At 41.1% G+C, this 10,286-nt stretch overlaps 1 protein-coding gene across 2 annotated transcripts in view; it reads left to right on the top strand.

The window, feature by feature from the left end:
* The first annotated feature begins 741 nt into the window (after positions 1–741).
* The window catches only part of CRYBG3 (crystallin beta-gamma domain containing 3), a 59,938-nt gene continuing 50,393 nt past the window's right edge, over positions 742–10,286 (top strand). The window contains exons 1-2 of one of the 2 annotated variants that reach the window (XM_053934349.1): positions 742–791; positions 5,271–5,698. In XM_053934349.1, the coding sequence (XP_053790324.1) occupies positions 5,550–5,698 (149 nt within the window). In that variant the 5' untranslated portion in view covers positions 742–791; positions 5,271–5,549. Of the gene's footprint in view, positions 792–921; positions 956–5,270; positions 5,699–10,286 lie in introns of those variants that run through there. The other variant, XM_053934350.1, reaches the window with a different exon arrangement.

The following is a 10,286-nucleotide window of genomic DNA, read 5'->3' as shown; positions in this document are numbered from 1 at the left end:
CAAAAGCCTGACAGATTTTCCTCACAGTACTTGAAAAAACAAAGGCGTATTTCACATTTGGATTTAAGGCACCTCAGTGTGTCTCACTCACTGAGAAAAGTGAGAGATTGCACCAAAGATGCTTTAACCTCCCAGAGAAAGAAAATCTGCTAAAAACTGCATTTATGACTCACTGTGGAGATGAACTAGCCTGTCACCAGCCCCAGCTATGTCCCTGTGGATTTTGCTTAGCACACAGAATGTATATACTGTGTCAGTGTTCTAACTGAATGAGATGTTCATAATTGTTGAATGAAATGCAGCCATCTCAGTGGTGTTGAAAGGTCAAAGCTAAGGGCAGGAACAAGATTAATTTTCCTGTACTATATGTGGAAATGCCTACATGTGCTACTTTGTGCCCCCAGCACTTCAGCCTGAAGCTGTTAATTAATTTATAAATGCCAGCAAACAGAAACTCAGGAGTAGTGCCGTGACCCATTCTCAGATCAGGATGTTGGGGTTAAATGACTTGTTGGAAGTCCCTGGGGTGAATCAGGATGATCCTAAATTTCAGATGGCAGGCCATCTCCTCCCACAGGTGCAGGAGGGATGATGTGGGAGAAGGGTGTCTGTGCAGGAGGTGGGATGCTCTCCCAGTGCCGCAGGACAGGCGGCCTGAGAGGTCCCTGTGCGGCTGTCTGGAGTTTCTGCTTCCTAATGAGCGTTCATTCCTGGGGAGGGAAATCCCAAATGTCTGGCAGCTGTGGCTGGAAGCTGACGCTTTGTTCACGGAGATCTGTGTTTTAACGCTGGTAACGTTTTCATTTCCCTCGTTAGGGCAATAAAAGAGGTTGTATTTTTGGCAGATGGACGGAGCCCTTGCTGACTGAGAACCTCAATTCAAACTTCAGCCACCCAGCTGCTGAGAAGAGATGGCTTACAAGGGTGGTCACGAGGGTTCCCTGCTGGGCAGGAGGTGAGGAAAACTGAGGTGACCTGGCAGTTTACCCTCCTCAGGGTGCTGCTGTGCCCTGCAATCCCACCTCGGGGGATTGCTCACCGGGTGGCGAGCCCTGGGCCTGCCCACCGAGGCGCAGCGAGGCCGAGGGCGGCTGTCTGCGCTGCGGCCTGCAGTGGATGACAGCCTGGAGGGCACACTCGGCTGCCCCTGGATAAATCAGCTGGGATAGCAATCCTGCCGCGGTGGGCTTGTCCCCTGAGCCCCAGCTGGCAGGCTTCAGTGCAGCAAAGTGGGAGCACAGGGCCCAGGCACGGCGTCACTTATCGCTGCGGTCTCCTGATTGAAGCCATAGTCTCGTTTCACACTCCGCCACACCAGGCTCCTTGCACGTGAGGGCACGGGCCCGTAGGATAATTCAGGTTGAAGGGAGCCCAGAGTGTCATCCAGTCCAGCCTCAGTTCAGCTACAAGGTCAGGCCAGGTTACCCAGGGCTTGCTCAGTGAAACTCGGAGCAGCGAGTTGCCAAAGGACTAAAAGCTAATTAAAGCTTCATGAAGCATGTCACAAGCAGGAAAGCTCACAGAGAGTGGGAAAGGGGAGGCCAGGAGAAGGCTGATGACAGTTCATTACAAGAGGAGCAGAAAGATAACGTTATAGCAGGAAAATTTTTTTCCTTGCATCAGCAAGGATCTCAAAGGGGATCTGGCAGGTAGGTTTCCATCCAGAGAACACTCTTTTTGTGGTGAACCTGAGAAACTATTCAGACTGCTGTGATGCTGTAAGAGGACTTTTAAAATTTATTTTTCTTTGACTGATGACATGAAGTGTAAGTAAAACAAGAGTCACTGATATTCCTATAGTGTTGTGAATATCAAACTGCTCAAGCTTAATTGTGACACAGAATCAAATGCTCTGTAAGGTTGCTAGAGGCCCTGACTGTTGAAAACTGCTGGGATGTACCATGGAAAGGATTATTTTATATAAACCCTGTGCCCTTTTTTTTTTTTTTTCCCTGAGTGCTCACTAGGGGCTTCTGTCAGAGACAGACTGGGAGAGAGGCACAGGGAATGATAAGTGAAAGTTTCTGTGATCCTGGCTCGTGGAAGTGCCACGGTGCTGTGTGTTCATCAGGCATTCGTGCCTGAAGGCTCCTGCTGTGCTAGAGGCTTACTGGCTTTCGTATAGTAAAGTCTTGTGCTTTCGTCTCAGTCATTTGAATATGGCACCATCTTAAAATACAAACTTCAAAATCTGCAGCAGGAACGGTGCTGTTTGCATAATGCTTCAGACTTTGAATTGAGATTTTGTGTGCAAATGATGAAATACCAATAGCTCAAGCTGTCTGTTATGGCAAAGTGGAGCAGGAGGGAGAATATATGGAGAATAGGATTGATTATATTGAAGGGAAGAAAGAGGGATTTGCATAGTTTCTGTGTTAGGACTTAATATCCACATATATCTTCAAATAAACACAGTGTAAATGTTCTCTGTGGCTTTTTTTTCATGCAAGACGCTATTTATGGTTAAAGGTATGGAAGGACCCTTTCATATTAGAGCTTCCTGTTCTTTTGATTTACCAAAAGTTAAGTAAAGAAAGGAAGATTAAAGAGGAAGGAAAGTCTAAATAGATTTCTGTTTCTGGAAGCAGAGACTACAAAACAGCTTTTCAAGCAGGGCATAAATTATGCTCACAAATAAGCAGCACAGTCTTTACAAGTGTTATGTCTCAGAGCTGCTCAGAGAAGACTTTCACATGTAAAGATTTAACTATATTTGATGTCTCAGCTCCTAATAGAAAAAAAAAAAACAAACTCTCTATTAGTTTCTGAATACAAATGGTTTTAAAAAATGGGCAAAACCACACCAAACAAAACAACAACAACAAACAAAAACACTTATAAGACTAAACTGTTGTCAAGTTTTTAATGTAACAATTTCTTTTATAGTTAATGCATCTAGCTGTTAATGTCATAGATATTTTAATAGTTAATATAAATGTTCGTGGCTTAAAAGGGTTGTGCATAGAAAAGAATAAGATTTGTGTGCATTTCCTGCACTGAGGTACTCTTTTAGATTAGACAAATCTGTGTGAATGGTACAAATCACAAAACTATGGAAAAATGCCCTCCTTCACTTAAAGTTGAATTAAAATCTGGCATTGAAGAATGCTGAGGTGTTAGTCAAAGTGAAGGAAGAAAATGTGACAGTAGAACTTTGAAGCTGACATGGTGAATCATTCACTCATCAAATTTTGGAAATTATTTTGTTGTCTTGTTTCTGTTTTGTATTTCCTCATGCAAAGTATTCAGTTCCTCTGAGATAAAGACAATTATTCAAGAGGTTCATTCCAGGCTCGTGTGTTACTTGTCTAATACTGAAGATAGCAGCCAGAGCTGTGGCACATCTCCAAGCTGCAATGCTGGCATCTTCATTTCCAGGGGTGGGTTTGGGTAGAGTTGACATGTGAAGTGGTAAATCTCTGATCCCACAGGGTTGACTGCACCCCGTTGTGATGCATCAGCTGTTGATCAGAGCAGTTTGTGGGGGAGCAGGCGGGGTTTGTCACAGGTGGGATGAAAAAAGGCCAGAGTTTGACTTTGCCCACTTCTAAAAGTTTACTTAGAAGTTCAAGTTGTGGTTGTACAAGTGTCTTGCCTGTACAAAGAAAATGGATGTTGTGTGGATTTCTCAAGGACAAATTAGCTGTTCAATTTCTGTCCTCACAATTCCAATAAACAATTCAATTTTCAACACATGCTTCTTTTAATATTAAAGCAATTGCATCAGCTCTGTATTTAAAGTGCAAAAAAGAATTGCTTGAAGTTTAAAGACCACTGCTTCAGTATCACTAAATATATCTTGAAAGTTCTTAAGAAATTACTGTTCCCCAAGGATGAAGCTGAGTTCATTAAAACACTTTTTTCACCATTAACATGATCCTAGGTGGCCTATAAACAAATAGGCCTGCTGGCTTATTTAAGATTACTTCAAGTAGAAATAGGATTGGTCACCTAGTGGAAATAGTAGCTTTCTGTGTAGGTGTTGCCCAATTTGAAACAATTACTCTTATCCAAATGTATTGTTGACACAACTAAAATTTGCATAGGACTTTTTGTTCATGTTCTTTCCCACTCCTGTTGAGCAGGATAGATTTCATCTGAGAAAAGCTTGGGGTAACTTTAATCTGTGTTAATGAACTGGGTTGAATCAGGAATTGAAATTACAGGGTTGTGCTGTAAAGATAAAATAGGCAGCAATAGCCTATGGCACCCACTAGAAGGGGTGGGGATGGGGCAGGGAGGTGCTTCCCAGAAAACTTTAGTCCAGGGAAGGAAACACATTTGCAGATTGTGAAGCTGAAAATGTGGCTATGTGTGGTGTTTGTGAAGCCTTCCAGTGAAGTTGCATCACCTTTTTGGGCAGATGGTCTTGACAGAAGTAACATGAGCTTGGACAGCAGTCCCTGGATCTCTGAGAGGAGCTGACGCGGAGGAAATTCAAGGGCATAGATTGGTGAGGAATAGAGCTTGCCTTGCCTCTGGGTGTAGATGCTCAGCTGAGTTGAGGGAAGAAATGAACATGTGGTTTGAATGAGGTGAAGCCCTGCCTCGGTGCCCATTCATTTCAGTTCTGATAGGGCCGATAGGCAGGTCAGAAGGTCAGAGGTGCAGGGCTGGTGCTCTGCAGGACTTTGGCTGTATGGAAAACCAGGCAAAGAGTGCTGGAGACTGTGGGAGACAGCAAATCCATTTGCAAACAGCTGTGCAGTTGAAGGAGAGCTGGCCAGAGGGTTGAACTAAGGTAGTTCAGCTCTGTGATGTGAGTGGAGTTTGTTTTATCCCAATTCTGTTCTTGACTCTCCTCAGTTTTTCAGAAGTGCAGAAGGCTGTGGAGTGTATGTATTTGGCTGTGGTGTTCTTGCCTAGATTTGCAAGCTGAAAACTGTTCTCACAAGCACATGGAGGTTTGTTTGTGAAGCTGTGCTTTCTGAGGGGATTAGTCTGAAGTGTGAAATAACTGTTCCTTGCTTCTTCCCCATGTTTTTGATGTCACTTGAAGCAATTGTTGCCATCTGTCCTGTATTTTTTTCCACTGCAGCTGCATTGGGAATATTCTAGCCTGCGTTAGTCCTTTTTACTTTTTGTGGAATAGGGACCTCTTTGGTACAAAAAGAGAAGACAACAAGCAGTGGGCTTTTAAATGACCTTTTTAAATGACAGATCTCTTGAAAAGAATACAATGTAAAGGTGCAAATTAAAATTAAGGAATTTGGGAATGTGTGAAAATTACAGGAACCATCATCTTTATGTGCTTTTTGTATTTATCTTAGGCTTGTCAAAATGAAGAGAAGAACCATTCCACAGAAGAACTTAGCAAGTCTGAAATCCAGGAGGAGCTGAAAAAGGCTAATAGCCTTCCTAGTTTGACTCCTGGAAGCAAAACATCAGATAAAGACAAGCAACCCCGAGAAGGCTTTTTTCATTTCCTTGGAAGCTTATTTAATATTGCAACAAAATCTTCTTTGGTAGAATCTAAACCCTCTACCTTTGAAGATGAACCCAACAGATGTGAAAAGGATTTAAAGAGCACAAATACCTTTCCAAAGGACATGCAACCAAAGCACCCGAAAATTGAAGAGCCTACAGCTAGAAAAAAAGAGGATTCTGTAAATAAAGGTGATGCCATCTTAAATAATATTGGGAAAGATATCACAGGGGATCTTCAAGGAGGCTGGAAACAATCCTCAGATACAGAAAAGTAAGTTTTGTAATTTATTATTAAATATGTTGATGTTTGTGTGTGTGTGTTCAAAACTATGCTGACCAAGTTCTGATGACTGTGTGAGAAATGTCTGTCATTTCTAAGGGTGGTTGGAGTGTCCTTGACTTGACTTTGTGCAAAACTCCAGTAGCAACTGCCCTAAATAAATGAGAATGGGAGAAGTCAACTGCAACAAAATACAACTTTAAAGAAGTTGTTTAGAAGTCTCCTGACTAGATGTGGTATTTACACATATGGCATTACACATATTACATATGTTAAGGGGGGAAAGAAAGTGTGAAGAGCTTATTTCCATCCATATTATGGCCTATATAAATGTCTGGCTTGAATGGCTTGAATGTTTGTTCTTTTTGTATCTCAGCAGTTCAATAATTTTACCTGTGCAAGTAAGGTTTTCTCACTTTCAAATTATCTTTCCTAGTTTGACTGGGTGATTTTTGCTTGTGTGATTTTTCCCCTAGTTCTTTGGGGTTTTCCTGTGATGTAAAGAAGGTTATGTAAAACACTCAATTTCAATTAGCCAAAACATGGAACAGTCTTTATACTTCTGTAACATTTTTAAAAGAAGATTAAAAAAAAAAAAAAAAAGTCGTGGCAAAGGCACTGTTGTGTGTTTGAGAGTAGAAGAGTTAAAACACTGGCTGTGGTCAACACTGTGTGTTACAAAACCCTTTGTGACTGTCATAAACATAGATATTAGTTTTCCAAAATCATTTGTAGCTGTTACGTTGAAAATTTGGCTGCCTGTGGGTCAGCATAGCATGGATTTGGAGTTAGGTGTGAATGTATGCCTGTGGTACCTGTCCAGTTTCTGATGGGTGTGATGTGGACTTGTTTGTGGACAGTGGATCTGCAAGTGATGATGACTCAGGCTTTCAGTACGGCCCAAAATATTTATTTCAAATTTAAGCAGAAAGTAGTGATTGGGAGTAACCAATAAGTCTATCACAGTGCTCCTGCTTGCATTGTGGAATGGGAGGATGGGCTCAGAAGAAACACCTTTTTTTTCTTTTAAATTTTTTTAATTAATTGAGCTGTGCTCAGGGTGTTTATTGGTGGCATGTGAAATGTTTCATCTCTGTGTAGGAGGTCAGAGACAGCCAAAACAGCTGCTTGTTGAATTCCATTTCCATACTGGGGATGTCTCCAGCACTCTGCCCTTACCTCTTATTTGGCAGAATAATTATTTGAAGCTTTATGTTATAAATGCAGTGCCTGATCAGGATATGAATAGGTGATGTGATACCTGTTTAAGTGAAGTTAAAACTGTATTTCCACCTTCAAAATACAGTAATTAATAGTAATACTGGTTGTGTTCTCATGAGCACTCTGGTTTGGTCTGTGATGTCACCAACTGGTTTTTATCCCAAACTCTTATCATGGTATCACCCATCTGACTGTGCTTTTTCCAAACTGTAGCTCAGCACCACCTCTGCTTTGATCAATTCAGGAGAAAAGTTCTCCTCCCCTCAGCTGTTCCCAGGAGAGCCCAGGAGTGTGGTGTTATTTGGTCTGGTTCCTGAGCAAACTGTATTCCCTAAAACCTGTTGGACAGGCTGGGTTGCTGCATCAGTCTCTTGCTGCTATTTGCTGTTTCTGTAGTATATCCTTCACTGTCTATGCACAATTTACAGGGTAAGATGGATCTCATTCCCCTTTTTCTTCTTGTGAATTCTTCATAAAAAATATAGATTAATAAAATAAGGCATTTATCAAAGTTTGCAGAGTTTGGAAAGTGTGGGTGTTAACTCACTGAAGTGACCTCTTTGCTCTGTGCAGAAATTTTGGAGTTATTTTTGTTTTCCTGAAGTCAAAGTTACAGTTGGATTTTTCAATTGACCATCCTTTGACATCCTGTATTGTTAGATAATCTTTGCAGACCAGTGTAGATCAGTATAGTTCACGTGTCTCATGACTAGGCAAGCATGAAAGAATGTGTGTTGCTAGTTTGGAGGTAAGAGTGGGTTGGGCTATGTACAGAATGAAGCTTTTCCATGGAAAATACAATTTTTCTTCCATTTTAAAAAAGTTGGGTTTTTTATTCATTGTAGTTACTGTAAATTAGGGCAAACATTAAACCATTCTATGTCCTTTTAAGCTCATTCTCAAAAGTACAGTGTACATTCTGCCCTTTTTGGCTTGGGATACTAACAAGTTAGACAATGTCTGTGTAACTTTAATTATGTTTTTCTCTGCCTGACCACACAATGTGAACTGCTTTTCTGGAGCAATTAGTAAAGAAAAATTGGGATGACTGCAGGGAAGCAGAGCTTGCATTGTTTACCTTTCTAAAAAGTTTGAATAACTGCTTTTTTAGCAAGGAAAATGTTTTTTTCTTTTATGGAATTAGTTATGCTGGATTTGTTCTCTTTAAGTTTATAAAAGTTTAAAGGATGTAGAGTAGCTTATTCTTTCCAGTACTAGCTGGGTTTTTTACTGAATATTAACTAGCTGGTATTCAATTAGCATAGCTAAACTGTAAAAATGCTCTTGCTTGCTGCCAGTTGGCTGGAGAGTCTTCTTGGGAGTGGGTGCTACGAGCACATGAGGAATGATGGGGAGAAGGGATAAAGACATAGCACAAAGCAGCAGGAAGGTGTGGAAACCATGAAGAGCAAAGATGATGTGAACCTGTGAGTGACTGAGTCCTAAAAGTCATGTGAGGTGTGCTAGTGAGCCATTTAAAGCCAAAGGGATTGGTTCCATTGATTGTTGCATTAAACTGCAATTCCAGCATTTCCTGTAGAGGCAGGATGTAGCAGAGAGCTTTACAAATCCTTGTGACCACCGCATTATTAATCTTGCAGCAGTTTCCTTTGTCATGAGGAAGATGTAAATGAATTTGTTAATTCTAAACTGCAGTGAAGTACTGCGTTAGGGACTGTCTGTGGTTAGTGAGGAGGTTGCAATGATAAGTGGAAGAGGGATGGTTGTTAAATTGCATAATCCCCATTAGAGTTGCCTAAAAAAGAAAGCCTAAACCAAACAACCTTTCAGATTTCAAAAGCCTACCAGATGGTCTTGGATGCCTCTACTCAGACAACCTCATTCTCCTCTTATCCTTAAAGCAATATTTGGTGAAATACAAGGATATCAGAGCGCTGTGACCTGTAAACTGAGGTTAATTTTGCCCTTAGTGGGAGGTCTGGCACTTGGTAAAGACTTGAGTTTCCAGGCCTTGGGCCAAGGAAAGTGGAATTCATGAGCTCAGTCTGTGGAGTACATGTTTTTGAGGGACAAAATGTGTAAGTCACATTATTTATTCCTCCATCACCCTGGCTGGTTGGCTCAGAGGTAATTTGTACCTCAAAGGCTTTTGCTCCTTTAATCCCAACAGTGGCAAGTGGTAAAGGAGGAGCACAAAAGACAAAACCATGACACATCTGGCAAGGTCTCTAGACAGCAATTACTGTGGACAGTAATTGCAGCACAGAAGATGGGTGACGAGAGTTGGGTTAAGTTTCCAGTTATTTCATCCCTTAGTCTTCCATTTCTCTGGGATGGTTGAAGGTTTCTTTGCCTTGAAGAAGTAAAAAGGAGCAAGCAATTGCAAAGTAGGGTATTTGCTACTTAAGAGTAGAAAAACCCTCTTACTTAGGTAGGATGGCAGCTTCTGGGTGGAATAGTCCCCTGTGGCAGACTGGTAGGTGTAAAAGTGAAAACTTTGTGTTTATTCTTGGCCTTTGCACACCTTAATGATGTTAAAAGCCAACCTTTAACTGATTAAATAAGGCCTAAAAATAAAACCATGGAACAGTGGGGATGCACTTCCCCTCATTTCTCATTGCTGAAAGTCTACATGAGAGAGATGACAGTTTCATAAAGTACACGACAAATATAAAACACAGATTTGCCCCATTATCTTTCTTTCCTATAATGTAAAATTCTTTCACTTTTATATATATTGCCTGTCACTAAAAAGCAATGATTTGGCTTCAAAATTGAGAATGGACTTCCTGCCATCTTCTCAAGAATCCCAGTGGTGATAATGGGTGGTACCTTGTGCAGGTGACTGAGGACAAAACTTCAGTGTTTTCCTTTGCTCCTGCCCCAAAGACTGATGACCCAGATCTGTTCTATTGACTGCTTGCCATTTGTCTATTTTCCAGTAGATTTTTTTTTTTAAATATCCAGTAACAATAAGTGGATGTTACAAATAGTGGTGTGCAGAACAATAGTGCTTGTGAAACTGCACAGCTTGTTCTGGAGTTCAGCAAGGAGGAGCATTATTGCATTGCTGAACATGGCTGAAGAGAAAAAAAATCCAAATTTTACTGACTCTAAATGTTTTGATTAAATAGTCCTGCTTAAGATAGTAAGACCTCAGTTCAACAAAGTATTTTAAGATCCCATCTTCTTCCTTCTGTTATGAACCTTGTAGATATGGATGTGAGAAAAAACCCTGAACTCCACAGCTGCAAGGATTTTCTTACTGTAGGTAGAAAAGGGGGTGAGGGTGATTTCCAAAGCAGATGCTCAAAACGTGCATTTAAATTTCACACCCTACTAAGAGCCAGGTACCAGGAATCACTTAGTGAGAGCATTGCAAGCAATTTCATTCAGA

Source organism: Vidua chalybeata, chromosome 2, assembly GCF_026979565.1.
Source record: "Vidua chalybeata isolate OUT-0048 chromosome 2, bVidCha1 merged haplotype, whole genome shotgun sequence".
Lineage (NCBI taxonomy): Eukaryota > Metazoa > Chordata > Aves > Passeriformes > Viduidae > Vidua > Vidua chalybeata.
This window is presented reverse-complemented; position numbering and strand designations above follow the sequence as displayed.